At 38.3% G+C, this 19,199-nt stretch overlaps 1 protein-coding gene across 1 annotated transcript in view; it reads left to right on the forward strand.

Annotated features, from left to right (window-relative positions):
- Positions 1-17,333, forward strand: part of LOC121523720 (oxysterol-binding protein-related protein 10) — a 113,474-nt gene extending 96,141 nt beyond the window's left edge. Inside the window, exons 8-13 of the mRNA XM_041808720.1 lie at positions 6,236-6,385; positions 6,527-7,025; positions 12,702-12,888; positions 14,752-14,934; positions 15,016-15,169; positions 16,799-17,333. Coding sequence (XP_041664654.1) covers positions 6,236-6,385; positions 6,527-7,025; positions 12,702-12,888; positions 14,752-14,934; positions 15,016-15,169; positions 16,799-16,843 — 1,218 coding nt within the window. The 3' untranslated portion in view covers positions 16,844-17,333. The remainder of the gene's footprint in view (positions 1-6,235; positions 6,386-6,526; positions 7,026-12,701; positions 12,889-14,751; positions 14,935-15,015; positions 15,170-16,798) is intronic.
- The last annotated feature ends 1,866 nt before the right edge of the window (positions 17,334-19,199 follow it).

Here is a 19,199-nt window from a genome sequence, read left to right on the forward strand (position 1 = left end):
CTGTAGCTACACAGCAATGCAGTGTGAGTGTTTACAAGCTGTTTCTGTTTGTGCCTGTGTCCTCACATGGTTTGCTGTTAGTCTTTGCATCTGTTTTTAAGATACGGGTTGAAAAGGGAAGTAGCAGCCTAAGGGGCTACTGCATTTTAGCAGTAAACATCACTTATCTAAAATGTGAGCTTTTCCTCCGACACAGAGACTCTTTGTTGACTTCATAAATTATAGAACAAACTAGCCAGCAGGGCTCGTTCTGGTGGTAAACATTTACAAGTAAGGCATCCTCTAAATTTGCTAAATTGGACAAAAGGATATGAAATACCAAGTCTCTTCCTCTATCATGATGAAGATTTCTTAATTCTGTTTTTAATTTATGGGTAAAACTTTGGTTGTTGAATCAATACATACTAATACTAATACTTTATTGATAACACATGAGCTATTAATCAGAAAAGCTGTAGGTTGTCAGGATGTATAGAATCTGTCTGGCTGCTTTCAATTTGGTGATGTTATGTAAATATTTTGCTTATTATTATATTCCTTTTTAATTTTGAGGTTGACGACTTTTTTAAATGAACCCTAACTTTACCGGCTGCATCAGGCATGATTTAAAGTAAAAAAAAAAAAAAAAAAAAATCTAAAAAAAACAGCTTTCTGTGTTTTTCCTGTTCAGTGCCAAATAGGAGACAGTTGGTGACAGAGTGGAAACCCAAGCAGCCAATTAGACAGCATTTCCCCTCATAATTGGTTGCAACTGAGAGTTAATTATGGCCTGCCATTCAGCAGCATGTTTTTCTTCTTAACATGTAAAGCAGTTTCTAACAAATGGACCATAGAAAGATCAGAGGAGATCATGGACTGTATGAAGTATTGGACTTTAGTCCGAGTAACATCAACCATGTGGTTGCTGAAGCTGCCTTTTAAAATCCAATCCATGGCTGTTAACATGGTACACCACTCCCTAAAACGAATTTTTGATCAAATTATTAAAAAGGAGGTTGAGCCGAGGTCTGGCCAGCAAGCTGGTACTTATATTAGCCATGCCTCTAATTATGCCCCCCCCCCATACAGTGTGTGATCATGAAAGCCTAAACTATTCTGACCAAAATCCCTCTTTGAACCAGGCTGTAAACATGTAATTTTCTACTGTTAAACTTAGCATTTTAATATTGGGTGGTTACTCCACTTCAGGTGCTTCTGCAGCCAGCCTCAAGTGGACACTTCAGGAACTGCAGATTTAACACTTCCACATCAGCTTCAGTTTTTTTTTTTTTAACACTAGAGGTTGCCATTTGATGAAGATGTGTCAACATTGTCCTCACATTTAACCTCTAATGCAACCAAGTTGCCAAAAAACATCATTGTAGATTTTGATAGATTTCAAATGCAGTACTTAAGGCCCTTGCACACCAAATGTGTTTTTTTCACCAGCAATGTAACTTCACTGTGCAAAACTGGGACAGAAATTTTTGGTGGCATCACTGATTTTTTCAAAGTTTCTCCCCAGTTACCACAGATCTGACCAATCAAAACACTTGATCCCTATTGTGGAAGAGTTAGCATTTAGAATGTAGTGAGAACAGCATGGTCTGGCAGTTTGAACTAGAAAATAGTATCAAAGTTGTATGTAGCCTTTTTAGGGTTATACTCATGCATCACTACTCAACCAAAGTGGTGAGTAACCACAACAACCACAATATTAATCTGCAAAGGCTGGCGGAGCTAGCTGCTAACTTTAGCCATATTTTACCTGGCACAGCAGCCTCACATCACACACCCACTGACACAGTGACCGTGTGATGACTCTGTTTTCTGAGCATTTTCTCTCTACTTTAGAAAAGTCAGTTAAATGCAATTCAAATGCATGTTTAACCGAATAGGGATTTCGTGGCCTGTTAACAGCCTTAATCCCAACCCTGTGAGAGGCGGCATGATTACGAATAAACATGAGGTCTGCTTTATCTGCTAAATGTTGAAATTTAGAGAAATGTTTTGTATGCTAACCATTTCAAACATAGTTTTTTGAATTTTTGACTGATAGCCACAAGCGCTGACCTGACTCCTTTCTGACAACTTCTCTTCTGCGCATCTTTGGGTATCATTGGTAAGACTGTATGGTTAATGCTGACATGCTCAGGAGAGCAGGGATGGGAAGACCCAGCTGCCTGAAACGGGAATGGCAGCTGCGCTTTTACAGGCACCTGATGCGTGTTCCAGCCTGATCCAGCTCAATGCATACAGGTCGTCCAAGACGCCTTGGGTGACTGCTTGCATGTTGGAGAGAGCAGCTGGGAGGATACCTGATGAAATTGGACATGGGCCAGGTGCAGATCTGGAGGATGGCCATCAACAGGCCAAAGAAGTACAGGACCAAGGTTGACGTGCCTATGCTCCCATACCTGACCTGACCTGACACCGCACTGGTTATATGACATGCTAATTATTATTTATACTGACTCATAAATCTTGTGCCAACTAATTTGCTATACAAGTTAAATTGTTAAGCATCCATATTAGTCACTTTTTTAGAAGTGCTACATTGGGCAATGTGGGCAGGCTTCTGTGTAGGTTAAGGGCTATGCAAACCTGCAGTGTTTGCAATGGCACAGATTCAACACAGAATCAGTGAACAAGGCTCAGCTTCATCTAGACCCTGACCCCAGCCCTTTAACCCTCACTGAACCTTGACTCCAACTGAAGCTTAATACAACCTAAAACCACACTTCTCAGCCCTTATCTTAACCCTAATCCCCTTCCACAAGAACCTAACCCTAATCACTAACAATCTGCATTTTAATCCTAATCAAACCCTTGCTTTGACTAATTTATAATATGCTGGAATTAAAATAAAATGTCATTGCATTCTTAAAATGAATGTCATGAACATATTACAAGTAAAATGGTACAAATTAAAAGCCAAATTTTAAGGTTTCATGTTGTCTTGATGAAAAAAAGACAAAGTTTAGAAACCTTTTTGATTGTGTGAACTTTTAAATCCTCGTGCTGCTACGCTCCACAAACACTGTTTGCATTAATTTATCATCTTAGACACGCCATTAATCATTTCTGGGCAAGTTAAACTGCATTGAATGGTTGTGTGTTAAATGAAAGCCATCAAGTCCAGCGGTACATTCACTGGAGAATATTTTCTGCAGAGATGCTTCGTTCTATTCAGCAGTAATTTCCTGTTTCCGTCAAGAACCTCTTTAATTAATCAGAACCACTGGAATCACAACAGTCCTCCCCCTACGCTACCTCCCCTCCTTTCCTCTCCACGTCTATATATATCACTCTGCTCTGCTGAACCAACCAGCTCCAGGGACTCCTGTACTTGTGTGTTCAAGCATGCTCCCTCCTGTGAGTTTTTTTTTTTGTGTGTGTCCATGTCTCATGTGTGAAATGTTTTGGTGCAGAGTGTGCTCAGAGTAGATATGCCAAGCTTTTTGCATACATGCATGGAATGAAATATTCAGGTAACATTCAGGCAGTCGCTCCGGTCTTGAATAAAGCTTTTCTTCTAGCCTTGTTCTCTCCCTTTTTGCAGGAGCGCTCCATGCAATTAAAATTCCCTCATTATTCCTTTCTTTTTTGCCTTTTTAAGTATTAAAATGAGGTATTTTAAGTGGAATAAAGGACATGTGTGCATTGAGCACAGATTTAAATGTAAGATAAAGAGCAGTGTGGTGGTGGGGGTGCACAGAGAGTTGTTGTTGCCCACAGGCTTGAGAGCACTTTCTGCATTATACATCAGCCTCTTTCTTGTTTTTTTTCAGTCTTCCGTCCTGCCCCGAGAAACTGCAGGAGATATCAAAGGCATCAGCTCTTCTTTAACCTCAGCTAGATCAGTTTCCAGTTGAATGCTGGAACACAAATGAAAGACACAACTACAACCTTTGCTGTATTCTACACCCAGTAAGGCATTGTGTAGGTCTAGTGTCAGGAGGCACTCCTGCTCAAAGACACGTGGTGCTCCATATGAAAGGCTTGAAAGGGGGCTTGAAAGGTGGGATGACATTCCTGAATGGAGTATGAGTGGGCTGCCATGAGAAGTAAATGAGGTTATGTCCTTTGGTATTTATAGGTTGCCTCTTTCACAGGCTGGAAGCTGGTCTTAAATGAGTTTGGTGACCTTATCACGGTTATTGACAGGTGAATGTTGGTGGAAGAAAGCACCTTTATCTTCCTTCATTTGGCCTTTACAGGTGACATGTGGCACAGCAAACACCACTGTATCTGGAAGTAGATTGAAAATGATCCTCACCAGAGTTCAAATAAAGAAGTTGTACTATTCCTTTGCTTATATTTCTTTTCTGACAACTGATTGTACATAAAGATGGATGGAGCAACAGTCACCTGGGAGCTTCTCCCTGCTAAATGGCAGCAGTGTAGATCAAAGGCCTGTGCTCTAAATATCAATAAGAATACTGTCTATTGTCATTTACCTCTTGCAAATACGTTCATCGATACAGATGTTACAGAGCTGATAAGCCAGCAACAGAAGGCCAAATACAGACTCAAATTCCAAAAACATTGGGACATTTTATAAAATTTGAGTGAAAAGAGAACAAACTGATTTGCAAATCCTTTTTTTATTCAATTAAATACAGCACAAAAATAAGATATTGTATTTTCAAACTGATAAACTTCATTGTTTTGATGTCTGCAACATGTTCAGAAGAAGTTGGGACAGAGGCAAGAAAAGACGGGGAGAGCTGTCAAAACTGTTTGAAAAAAGGATGTAGTGGTAGACATGTGCATGTCCCAACTTTTCAGGAATGTATTCCAGGCATCAAACTCAAAATATGTTTGTATGCAGTACTATACAGAACTTTAAGGCATGTTTGGGATAAACACTGAGGTTGAAGTAAGGTGTAGATCGTAGAGTAATTTCACAAATCCCAGTGTTCTGTTTTATTTGCATTTTATATAATGTCCCAACTTTTTTGGAATTAGGACACGATGCAGTGAGTCATGAATCAAAAACAACAAGCATGGATGACAAACTCTTTCCACCTCTAGCAAAAGTAAAAGACTGTGGGAGTGATGTGGATTTTTTAAGCATTATAGGAAGTTGGAATTTGGACGAGTCATGCAGTATGCGAGCTATGTAAAAAACAAGGTAAAATACAGCAGTAACACAACCAACCTCCAAGTACACATGGCAACTGTCAAACAACAGCTAGGTATGCTACAGCAAAGCTGATAATAACAGCTTCAGTCAGCTTCTTATTAAGTGTGTAGTTGCCACTCTGTAAAGTAACTGTGGTGTTTAAATGGTATGCAGTAGTAAAGCAAAAGAGCTGCAAACACAAGTAGACTCTCAGTCAGATGAACTCATTTTGAAATAGTATCAAAAAACTAAAGAAAGACAGAAAACAGAGAGGGCTATATTAAGTGCAAAGTTAAAGAATCTTTTATTTGCTTCAAACCTGAGTTGTGTGGTGATTGTAAGTTATTAATGTGCTGATGTTTGGCCAAATTTTCATTGTTCTGAGTGGTTTTATTGGTTCAAGCAAGAGGCAACAATAAAAAACTAACAAAATACTCACAGGGCTTTCTATGACAAAGAATACCTGCTCTGGAAAACAAAAGAATCTGCTCTGCTGCTGACTCTATAGATCTGAGGGATCTTTGGCATTTTATCAGTGAGTTAAATGAGGGATTTTGTTAGAGGAGGCATGGCATCAATCCTACAGTTTCACCAGTCCCCATCTCGTCTTCAAATTACGTCACCGCTGCAATAGTCAGTTCAGATCACAGGGTTTTACTTTTGCACAATGGAAGGGATGAGAGAAGGGCTGTCCATATTGACATACAGCCAGTGACCGTTTTGGTGTCATATTTTTTCATTGAAACCTTTTTAGAGTCCTGTTTTATACCTGATTTCCAAAACAATATAAAGCACATCGATGGAAAACACTGTTGATTTATATGACGTGCTGTCTATATCATCACATAGTCAACTCCTAATAGAAAATTCTGAGCATTTTTAACACAAAACTATGCACCTGTGTATTTGTCATGTTTTATTTTGAAAGATTTATGTCTTCAAGTGGAAGTAAAAAAAATATTGAGGCATTTATATTCTAGTTACCAGCCAGCAGACTGCAATTTGTCTATTTTTGGGTCCAAAAACTCTAATCTCTTTACCCTTAACAAGCTTAAAAGTAATCTTCCATATTCCCTTTAAAGATGAGATTAAAAAGGTGATGATCCTCATATTTTCTTGTCTTCATAGCACCACCCAGGGCTTGAAGACATCAGCCCCATAGAAGAGGTGACAGATACGGAGGATAATGAAGAGGAGGACCTGGGTGTCCTGGACGACCAGCGGAGCATCATCCTCCACCTGCTCTCCCAGCTCAAACTGGGCATGGACCTCACGCGGGTGAGACACTGCAACTTTGATAAAATAGAAACTCTACATGCTCTTAGAAATAAAGTTTGCAATGTTTATGGCTGAATTGTTGTGATAAATCCTGCCTTTTCCTGAATAAATAAAAAAAATTTTTTGTCGGTTTTGTTGTAGGTGGTTCTACCTACCTTCATTTTAGAAAAGCGATCACTTCTGGAGATGTATGCCAACTTTATGGCCCACCCTGACATGTTCCTGTCCATCACAGCTGGGGCCACAGCCGAGGACAGGATCGTACGTTTTGTCGAGTACTACCTGACCGCCTTCCACGAGGGCCGGAAAGGAGCCGTGGCCAAAAAGCCGTACAACCCGGTGCTGGGAGAGACTTTCCATTGTTCCTGGGAAGTTCCCCGGGATAAAGTCAAACCTTTAGTCAGATCTAACCAGGGGTCTTCATGGGAGCCTAGCAGGGGCCCCAACAACACACAACAGGACGAGGATTCAACAGGAGGATGTTACAGGGTTCGGTTTGTGGCTGAGCAGGTTTCCCATCATCCACCAGTGTCGAGTTTTTACTGTGAGTGCCGGGAGAGGAGGATGTGCGTCAACGCCCATGTATGGACCAAGAGCAAGTTCATGGGGATGTCGATAGGAGTGTCCATGGTGGGAGAAGGTAAGCTGACACAAAAAATAAATGAAATACTTTACATCTGATAAGTTTGATTTATTCACTTTGGTTGGAACTTTCCGTTGCTGCATTTAACAGTACAAGATTGTAATTACAGCTGAGCTTTTTTAAGAACAAACTCTGCACTACTCAGTAATATGTTTTTTTAAACAAACACTGCTTTAAAAAGTTATCTGAACTTCAAAAATAGACTCATTCTTTGTGTGGAATGTAAAAGAATGTGGCATGATTAGTAAAATTTAAGAATATTTTTGTACATAAATGTATAGTTACATCAATCACAGTAAATCAGATTTCAAAGTTGCTTTTTTCTAACTTCATTAAGTTAAAGGTAATTCGCAAGACAACAGCCATTTAAAAGCAACTAATGTTATTGTGTTACATGCTATAAAAGGTAATAGGTACCAACAAAAACTGAAACTCTTTTATGACCTTTCACATATGTTGGTTGTATTGGCATGGTGTGTAGCTGACTGTTCAGTTATTTCTGAATGTACTGACTCTATTATCATTGCACAGCCTAGTTTAAGGCCCATGTTCTGTAACTGCGGCCTCATAAGTCTCATAGTCTTTCCAACTCCTTAATATGGGAACAAGCTGACAATAAACTGGGAAGAAGCACACAGTACTAGCCATGGTTGTTTCAATGAAAACAATACCAAACAAGCTTTTGAATTTGTATTTGAAACAAGTGGGCATATTTCTTACAAATTAATGCACTCCCCTCAGCCATTCATCTAGTTCAATTAGCTTGTCACTTTGACCAAGTTGACCCGCTCCGACCTGACTTGACTTGACGTGATCCACTTGACCACAATTTGCAAAATCTTAGTCTGAGACTCAAAACTCAGGGGCTTGCCAACAAATAGTCTTTAGATGTGAGAGGGTCTCAGGTGTCAGTCTTTTTAGAGTCTTTTAAGGGTTTCAGCAAAGTCCTCTGGTGTAAGGCATTACTTGAAAACAGAACCAAAGCATCTCAGATCATCTCGCATTATCTTTTAATGTATCGTGTCATCTTATACTGTGGGGTTGGAATCATCTTTGATCATATCATCTCGAAAAGAGAAATATAGACTTTTTTCCAACGACAGATTACTGTTGAGTGGGTATCAAACACTAAGGACAGATCACTATTGATGAAAAAGTAGGCAAACTATCTAAGCAGAAGATTACTTTAATACAGAATGACTGCATTATGGTGCTCTTTAGATCATGAAGTATTGTCTCGTATCGTATCATCTTGTATTGTCTCATATCTTCTCGTATAATCTTTCATCATTTCATATCCTATCAACTTGTCTAAACTATCAGATTACCTGAATACAGAACTAATGCAATATTGTACTAATTAGAACAAGAAAAGTATCTGACTACTCTAATGAATTTCTTTGTAGCACATTACCCAAAAAATGATAAACTAGAGGGGCTGGACAAAACTTGAACAACAAATAAATAACATTGAGTTCAAGGCAAGTTTCTCTAAGTGGACAATATTAGCGGTCCTTTCTGTCGTTTCATATCGTATCACATTGTATCTTCTTGTAATGTATCACATCATATCATTTCGTCTTGTATCGCATCGTATTGTATTGTCTTGTGTTTTATCATTTAGTATCATATCACATATTTATCATCTTGTATGTCTTGTATCGTATGGTCTTGTTACCTCTGCCAAGGAGGTTATGTGACTGGCAGGGTTTGTTAGTTTGTTTGTTAGCTACATAACTCTAATAATTATGGATGGATTTTGATGAAATTTTCATGAAATGTCAGAAATGGCATAAGAAAGAACTGATTGGATTTTGGGAGTGATCTGGATCCCCGTCTGGATCCAGGAATTTTTCAAAGGATTCTGTACTATTGGGAGATAGGTCTAATGGCGGAGGTCTGCACTCTCCGAGTGCTTTTCTAGTTATGTATCGTCTTGTATCATTTTGTATTGCATCATATCATATTGGATTATCTCTTATCATACTGTATGGTATTGTCTCATATTATCACACTGTAATTTATTATACATTGGAATGCATCATATTGTTTAAAACAGTAAGAGTGCTGCTGATAATAAAAATTTATTAAAATTTCCAGTATTTATGCAGGCATTTATCATAGTGTTCTTACATATATAAAGTGTATTCAATGTATGTGATTATTGCTGGTAAAAGCTGTTAAACAGAGGCTCCATTTTTCTGCTGAGCCAGCATGACTTCTTGGACTTTTTATTTATAACGTACAGTGTAGGTGACTTCAAGGTGTGCTTTTTTGTTTTTCTTTAAGCTTCCATATGCTACATGATATATCAATTAGAGGTGCTGAATTATTTATTTAATTTTAATATAGTAGAACCGCTGGTAGAGCATAACCTTTGTGTCAAGTTCAGGAAAGAACAGACACCACATGGGATGAATGACCTTTAATGGTAAAACTAATTTAGTAAAATTATATTTTCACAATTTTCAGGTTTATAAATATAACTTGATGTGACTTGTGAAACTGAAATGATTAAATCAAAGTGACTGAAACAAAGTACAGACTCTAAAAGAAAAGAGAAAGAAGGCAGTATATTTCTGTCCCTGCCAGGAAAACAAGAAAAATATGCAGGAATGCCAAAAAAATTGAGATTGAAGGGAAGGGAACTACAAGTGCTTTTTACAGCATTTCCTAGAAGGAGGACCAGGATAAACCCAGTTTCAAACATAAGAAAACATGCATGTGATTAGCAGGTGACACAGAGCATCTGTCACACATCAAACATTGTGTTAAAAGGTTTGAGTGTGGAGAGATCACTGAGGGAAAAGAAGAAAAAAACAGCGGTTTTGACAGCAGCAGCGCTCTCAGGCATTAAAATAACTATGAAAAGGATCAGTCTTTATGCTGACAGTCCCTTTTCTTTTTGTAGCTCATACAGAGGCATCAATATTAATTTTAGACAGTTTCATAACCAGAAGAAGCTTCCTCACTGGAGCTCTAAGTTTAATCTACATCATTATGATGTACCTCAAACAATCAAAAAGGACATCGACTTTAAAAAAGCTTACCTTTTTAAACATAAGAGAAAATGAGTAAAATGTCAAAACATAATTTTTTTACACTGTCACAATGTCCTGTCCTTTATGAAACAGTGTGAGACCTCTCCCATGGCAATCAATAATCCAGTCCTCTCTGTCAGCAGCATCCCGCCGTGTTCTGTAGATTTATTTTTCCTAAGTCACCCTGAGCAGAGAGACAGGAAGTCCTTGAGCCCCGTTGACTGAATCTGGATACATGAGCTGATCAGTTCAGACATCACAGCTCAGTGTTCCTCTGAATACCTGTCAGCAGGTCGTGACGCAGCACTTCATCATCGTGTGCGCGGGCTTGTGCAGCCGTCAGAGAACATGGTGACCCCTGTATACTGAGGATATTGATTAGTGGAGTTTATTTCTGTAGCTACTTTACTGTTAGTGCTGGATTCTGTGCTTATGAATGGCCTGGATTTGTTGGATTGATGGCAAGTCAGCAGATGGAGGAACACAGTACAGTTGTTATATTTAATGGATTAAAAGGCATGTTGCACACATTTTGTGTAACTTTGATGATGTTTTCATTAATGTTGGTATAGAAATAAGTTTGACAATCTTTAGCTTTTAGGAGTTTAGTTATTATCAGATGAATTAACAATGGTTGGTGCATTTTTCCATCAGTCTAAATGGGTCCCAGTACCAAAACCACATTTTTACAAATCTTTTAAATCATTTTAATCTTTGTTTTCTGTACAAGTTGAATAAACTTGAACAGTGTACTTCATTATATTTGAAAGTTTCATAAAAACAGATTTATTTATTTAACTTTCAAGGATCTTGTCTAAAGTTTCTCCTTTATTGTCCGCATACTTAGCTCAGTTGGCTGCTAGCTGCTTGCCATACAGGTATCACAGTGGTGTTGATCTTCTTATTTAAGCCAAGTCCCAAGAGAAAATAATGCTTTCATTTAAAAATGTCAGTGTTGCTTTATAGAAAGTTCTTTTAAATATTGACCTACAGTAAATGTTGTATTTCTCTTGAGGTGGCACAGTAGATGATTCATGGTTCAAATCCCAGTCCGACTGGGTCTTCCTTTGTTCTGCATGCATGGGCTCTCTCTGGGTACTCCATCTTCCACTCACAGACCAAAGACATGCTTGTTGATCGAATGGTGATTCTAAATTGCCCGTAGGTGTGAATGTGAGCACATCTGGTTGTCTTTTATCTTTTTTTAATGTCTCTGCATGCCTTCTCTCGCCCATTGGTAGCTGGGATAGACTCCAACCCCCTGCAGCCCCAAATGGGAAAAGTGGTGTAGAATAGTGGAAATGTCCAGAGTTCAATTGTTCTCCTTAGTCTGCTACATGTAATGTATCACTGAGTCAATGGCATAAACTGATAAAAACCACAACCTTGAGGATTATTTGGGCAAAAAAATCAGTTGCAACAAGCCTTTAGTTGCCCCCTTTCTCCTGCATATCACGCCTAAAATCTGTTCTAAAATCTGTCTGCTGCAGCTTATGCTTGGATATAAATTCAGTATACTGATATTAATGACTAAGTAGGATTTTTTCACACCTGCCTTAGTAAAAACCTTATCAGACAGTCTAATTTAGGTCATGAGTAAGCAGCTCAAATCAGCTCGTTTAAATACAGCTTAAAACTTCCTGAGGAGAATTTTCTTTTTAAACTTTAGATGAAATATATATTTTAAGACTTCAGGAGCTGCATAACTTTCTTGAAAGAAACCCTTCTCCTTAACTCATACTTTGACTTTTGATACTTTAAGTACTTGATAATTATGAAACTTCTGAACTTTATTCAAGTGGAATTATGAGTGCATGACTTGGAGAGTATTTTTACACTCAAGGATTTCTCCTTTCACTATTAAAAAAAGATCTAAACCCCTAGCTCTTCATGTGCAGAGGCTCACAGACATTTTTCATTTATGGTAACATCTTAAAAGAGCAAACTGGAACACATTCACATAAATGCTGCCGTGACTACATAGGTTTTTTATCTCTCTGTGTCATGATGGCGCCACAATGGATGCAGGCATTCCTGATCCCGTGTAAACATGTGATTATGGCGTACGAACAGTAAGCTTTTCATGGACATGTGAGGAGAATCAGAAAGACGTTGTTGTTAAGGACAAAATAAATCCACTCATGCACTGACTGAATGATTCAGATGTTGAATAATATGCTGGAAGTCAATCAGGAGCTTAAAGTATAATAGCATCTCTTCTGGGCTTACATGCACCAGAGAGACGCAAACACAAACTGCCTGAAGGAGATACCAACCCATTTATATAATGTTCTTCACAATAGGACATCATTGTGCAAAGTATTATACCAGTAATGTAACACAGAGCAATTTTTCTGCCTCCAACCAGGTTGTTGCTTTAGTTTGAAAATCACACAGAGCATAAAAACACTACTGTATTAGATTTAACATTACTTAAGATTTAAAGACTAAGCAGCTCATTTATTATTAGATTTTATTATCACTGCATAATAAAATCAGCAGGCTGGTCCTAAACGTTCAGGCTCATAGATCTAGTTATTGTTCAATTCTCAAATATTTAATCATGCACAAAAGGAAGGCAGTGTTCACAGAAATCAACTCACACAACTTCATGTTTGTCTTCTCTCCTCAGGGGTCCTCTGTCTCCTGGAGCACGATGAGGAATACGTCTTTACATTGCCCTGTGCCTATGCCCGCTCCATCCTCACCGTGCCCTGGGTAGAGCTGGGGGGCAAAGTCTCCATCAACTGCGTCAAGAGCGGCTACTCGGCCACCGTCACCTTTCACACTAAGCCGTTTTATGGAGGGAAGGTACACAGGTGAGCAAGGACGCCCATAGGCAGGAAAATGGTACAAAGGGCTGAAAAGTGAAAAATATGGGTTCTGTGTGACGGAAATTTGTCTGAAGTGCAAAAAAATTGGCTTGAAGAGACAAAAATGGGCAAAAAGTATATTGAAAGGGGCTAAATTCACAGGAAAAGTTGTGAAAAGGGTTAAAAACGTGTTGAAAATGGGTCAGAAGAGGCAAAGATGGTAAAAGAAGGCAAAAATGGGTGAAAATTGGTGAAAAGTGCTCAGAAGATATGAAAAGGACATAAAGAGACAAAAATGAGTGGAAAAATTGCTAAAAACGGGCAAAAAATTGTCAAAATGGCATTTAAGTAGATAAAATGGGTATGAAAAGTGGTAAAAATGGGTCAAGAGGTGTTGAAAATGTGTTGAAAGAGGCAACATGTGGGTTAATTGTGGCGCAAATTGGTTTAAAGTAGCAAAAACTAGTTTTAAGAGGCAAAAATGGAAGAAAAGTGTACAAAATGTAGCAAAATTGACAGGAAAAAGTGGTGAAAAGAGTTTAAAAAGCTCAAATAAATTTTTCAATAGTAGAACCCTAAAACTTGACACACTTTTCAGCCCCGAAAAGTCACTGTCAGATGCTAGGACCAATACTGATCAAACACATACATTGAAAACATCAGTGAATCACAGCTGGGGCAGGCGCATTTACCAAGTTTTTCAGGGGCTCAGCAAATTCTGTGAGCAGGCCTGCATGTGTGTTATACAGTTGTTTTTGTTAACCTTTATTAACAGATTATTTTACAAAATGTTGTTGCATTAAAGTGGCATCATTCAGACTTTGATTAAGGGAATGAATCTGGCACATATTGGCTGTAAAACATTAGTGATCAAGAAGATTTTATTTTTCATTACCCTCTTAAAAATTTCCAGACTCACATTAGCTGCATAAATGTATCATTTAAAGTAGACCATTTAAAATATATGCATTCTAGTTGCCTTTTTCTACTTCAATGGTAAAATCTGAGGATAAGATGCACTTTAAATACCATTCTTTTCCTCCCTTTATGCCAGTGCCTCCAATATACAGAATGTGCAGAGCTTTTAGGCATGTTTGTGCCAAAAATGAAGGAGGGTACTCTGCCCTCTCTCCAACCCCGGGTTGTGGCACATCGGGGCTCTGTGATGAATCCTTAGCACCCTACATGCCTGAAACTTATTCATGACTGTATGAACCAGCCACCATCACCACATACTGCACGAGACCTGATGCTATGAAAATTCACCCCAATTCATGGTGTATCGCAAGCAACTGCTTTTCGGCCCACAGTGTGCTATGATAAGTCTTGATACTACTTTACTCGTGATCCTTTCTCCATTATAAGATCATAATTAAAGACAATGGGGTTTTGATGCTAAGTAAATGAACCTTTGGAGTGCCGGTCTGATTGAAAAGACTCCTCAATGAAAGACAATAAGTGACTACAGGAGCTGGCCGGAACAACTTGCAGACAGTCTGTAAACTTCACAAACAATCACTGCAGTCTGAAAGCTAAAGTACCGTATTATATCTGACAGAGGTGAAAACTCTTGATGGCAAAAACAGATGTTACTAGAAGAGCGACCCAGCCACACATAAAAAACGGCCTGTTGGGGACTTTGCTGGATGCAATTAAAATCATCGAGCAGGAAATAAGTTTAAACCTCTGCGACCCATACACAAGTGCCAACCAATAATCCAGATATTGTGGAGAAAGCTTGTTTGTTGTTACCATTGTAGTTAACAAGCATAATTTAGAAAGGAAAATAATTTTACATAATGATGCTAGTTTCAGAAAAACAAGCTTAGGAATAAAGACAAATTCCTGACTTAAATGTGTTTGTTGCAGAGTGACGGCAGAGGTCAAACACAACCCAACAAACACCATCGTATGTAAAGCTCAGGGGGAGTGGAACGGCACGCTTGAGTTCACCTACAGCAGCGGAGAAACCAAAGTGATCGACACGACTAAACTACCTGTCATCAGAAAGAAGCTCCGGGCGGTGGACAAACAGGGCAGGACAGAATCCAGGTAAGGCAAGAACTTGATGCTTTTATTTACACAGAAAATGGAAAGTTGTTCCTAAATTTCATGGTTTAATCGTGTTTCTAGGCGATTATGGCAACATGTCACCAAGTCTCTGAAGGAAGGGAACATGGACGAGGCCACAGAGCACAAACACAGACTGGAGGAGCGACAGAGAGCGGAGGAGAGGCAACGAGCAGCTGATAACAAACCGTGGACTCCCAAATACTTCACTAAGGAGGTACAGTAAAGAGAGGTGAAGGCTGTGTATACAGTATGCAGTTATTTGCATGTCCACTGAGAAAAGTTGAGAAAGGTACCAAAATAACTGCTCCATATCGTCCTATGTTTTTGGCACCCTTCTGTTGGGTCTTTACCGTACCTATCTGACCCTTAAGTGGGGAGCTAGATTTACTACAGTGAGTTGATTGGTCAAAAGAACCTTCCTCCTCTGTGCAACAGTGATAATAACGGAAAAATACAAAACACACCAGATGTTATACAGAGCTAAACCAGCTTTCCTCCTTCATTGTGTCATACACATGCATTTGAAGGAAAGGGTTATGTAATGTTTTATATCAATATAAATATAAATAAACTTTATAAAAATGACAGCTCATTTCAAACAACAACCTATGAGCCGTCCTGATGTGTCATTCACAAAGGAACTAGTTCTTAGACTTACTGTATGTTTAGGTCTACTAAATATTCACGAGCAGTCTAATAAAGGCTGTTTATTCTTTGCTGAACATGTCACTACAAAATGTGGGCATATATTGAGCATATACCCACTTTTTCAAGCACCATTACACCATTGGGTGTAACCGGTGACACAGATTAACTCTTAAGGATTAGTGTGGACTTTACAGCATAACTTAACCTCCTAAGGCCCCGCATGCACATTTACGAACTTTACAGTTTGGCTCTCTTAAGCTTTTCATAGTAAGTTTTTCTGCTCAAAGTTCCTGAGAATGTCCTGAATATTTGTTGGAGTTTAAGGAATTTGGTTGAAATGTTAGGAGAATTTGCTATGAAAATTTTGAAGCATTTTAATGAAAATGTGGAAATGTTTGTATATTTTGGAAAGTTTTATTGGAGGATTTGGGTGAAATTTGCTTTGAATTTTTAAATTTTTTTTAATGGGAATTAGATTGGAAATTTGGTTGACTTTGTTCTGAAATTTTCAGGATTTTTTATAGTAATTTGGGGTATATTTGTTTGGATACTTTTGGTAGTTTAATGTGAATTTTTTGGGGAGAATTTGCATTAAAAACTTTAGTATTTTCATGGCAAGTGGGAATTTATTTGTAAATTCTGGGGAATTTGATTAGGAATTTGGGGATTGTGTCGTTTGAAATTCTCAAGAATTTTCTTGAAAATATCAGATAATTTGTTTTGCTGTTTTAGGGAATTTTACATCTTTTTCACTGAATTTTGGAAAATGTATTTGTACATATTTGGGAATTTGATTTTAAAAATTGAGGAAATTATGCCATAACATTTTCAGGAATTTTCCTAGATTTTGGGGGGAATGTGGAAATTTTCAGGAAACTTTTGGGAATTTGTTTGGTTATTGTGAAATGTTTCATTAGAGGTTTTGGGTGAAATTCACTGCAAATTCTTTTGGCAAACATTTTTGGGGATTTGATAAGCCAAAACATAACCAATCCAGTGATGTTTTTTCAACAGAACCTTCAAGAAATTTGTGAACATCATTTTTTGTCAGAACTAATTCCTGTTCAAAGACAAGGCTGAGCTTTAAACTCATGAGGTTAAAGATAGACACAAAGTTTGTGCATCAGACCGCTACCCTCCATTCATTTTTTTCCCCAGGTTTTTTCATATTCATCCACCATTTTTCTCTGTGCAGGGAGACGGTTGGACCTACAACAGCCCTCTGTGGAAGTCGACCTGACAGCAGAACAACTCTCTCCCCCCTCACGGACAATAATTGAGCTCCTGCCTATGTACCCTGGGTTGGAGGTCAGGGAGTCAAACAAAGGGAGCAGCGTCCTGATGAACTAGAGACTCCCAGAGTGACACACAAACAGGAAAATGCAAGGTGCCAAAGGGATCTCCACTGTTAAAACCAGGACCAAGTGGTTGGAGCTCTTGGGACAGAAGTAGATTTTTATAAACAGTAAATAGTATTACTATTCAAAGTAGAGTATTTCTATTTTTCACCTTACCAAGGCCTTTTTGCACACGCACAGTGATGATGTTTGCCACAGGAGTTCATTTTGTTTTTTTCTCTGACAGTGTCAATGTTTGGTTCCAAGCTTTTAGTTTAATGCAGCGTTAGAATGAAACTTAAAAAATCCTTGTTACACATAAAACTGTAGCTGTTCATATGTTGTTTATAAAAGCACTTTCCCCATAGAAATAAACTCAATATTTTATATCTATGGCTTTTACCAATCAGGGTGGTCTCTCAGAGCTTTACAGTATACAGGAACACCTTGAATGAATGGAAACATTAATTATAAATCTACGTTAGGCTTTGTGTTAGTATGTATTATTATACAGAACATTACAGTGAGCCTCTAGGAAGTGATTGTTTTGTCTGCACTATGAATGTATTTGAGCACATTTACACACCATAGGATGCTACTTTTACCATCTTCTACACTCTGTTTTCCCCTTTTACTTTACAGGTTGCACAAAGCACATTATTTTTCCCTAAATGAGAAGCAGACCTTTTACATTTCCATTACTACCTCTCTTTTATTCAGCTGTTCCATCCATTAGTCACTTATTCAGAAACAGAACACCAGTCTGTTTGTGGTAAAGCTCTCAGTCTTTCGTTTTCTATCAGAGCCCCAAAGATCTCACTTGTGTATTTAGGCGGCCTGTACCTTCTTAGGTCCATACTTCTCATGATGTTGCCATGGTGATGAATATGGATACGGAGGGCAAACACATTCTTAAATGTGAGGGTCGCTGTGAGGTTTAACAGTTGCTGTGAACTGTGACAGCCAGGCTATTGGATAGAAAAGGAAATATACTGCAGAACACAGCTTTACTGTTTGTACCTCACAGACTGTGTGTCATAAGGTTGTCAAAATACTTACACACTTCTATTTAACACTTGCTTTGAAACAGTAAGATCTTGTTAAGTAAATGATCTACAGCAGTGGTTCCCAACTGGTTTAGCCTCAGGACTCACCTTCACCTCCTAAAAAAGAAATCACAACTCAAATTTCTGAAAATGTTTAAAAACTTGAATTTAGTTTATGAAATAGTCGCTGGTTGGAAGAAAACATGACTGATTAGAGCAAAAGGATGAAAAACATGTTTAGAAAGAAAATCATTACAGATGCCAGGGCTGGACCCAAACATGTTCAACATCCGGGGCTTAGCCCAAATTTCGACAAGACAGTCTGGTTGCCTCTCTGATGGCCACTCTCACAGAACCCGTCACCTAGGACGCCGTCTATTCCAGAACAGAAGTGCCCCAATTGGCTGGTACGTTTTCAATTAAAAAAAAAATCAACTAGATTCATAAACAAAGTCTGACACTTACATTCATGAAAATAACAATACTTCAAACATAACAGACTAAGAAACATTTCATAAATAAGAGAAAATGGTCAGAGGTCTAATCTGAGATTAAAATATGTATAGACCTGTTTTAAAAGTAGTTACACAAACCGTGGTTAGCTTTAGCTTCCTTAGCTTTAGCTAAAGCGACCATAACTACATACTGTAGTTAACATAACCACATAAGCCAATGTAGTTAAGTTAGCTTAAGCAAAATGAGCTCTTGCAAACATAGCTAAAGCTATGTAGCTATGTAGGTAACTTACCTATGTAGCTTACATAGCTGCTTTGTGAGCTTAGCTTAAGCATACTAGCTACTTAGCTTTGTTATCTACGTAGCTCTGTTATCTATGCAGCTATATAGATTAGGGAGCTATGTAGACAGGAAACCTATGTTAGCTACGTAGCTATGCTATCTACATAATTTATGCAGCTAACGGAACTACATAAGCTACGCTTGCTGTGTTAGTGTGTTTTCATGGAAGGAAACTTTTTTCCTGTAAGCAGACTGTTTATTAAACATTTTGTAATCAGGTTTTTAGGTCAGGTTTAACTTTTAACTTCTGGTATCCTAACCTTCACCCTTACTCTAAATGGAAGTTTAATCTGATTTTATTTGAAAGTTTCAGTGTGTTTTTCCATTCTGAAAGAGACAGAGTTTCAGATGAACGGTCTGTTAGAGGGGCTGTCAGAGATTTATGGTCTACGGCTACACCCCTCTCATCTCAGGA

Source organism: Cheilinus undulatus, linkage group 16 (genome assembly GCF_018320785.1).
Source record: "Cheilinus undulatus linkage group 16, ASM1832078v1, whole genome shotgun sequence".
Lineage (NCBI taxonomy): Eukaryota > Metazoa > Chordata > Actinopteri > Labriformes > Labridae > Cheilinus > Cheilinus undulatus.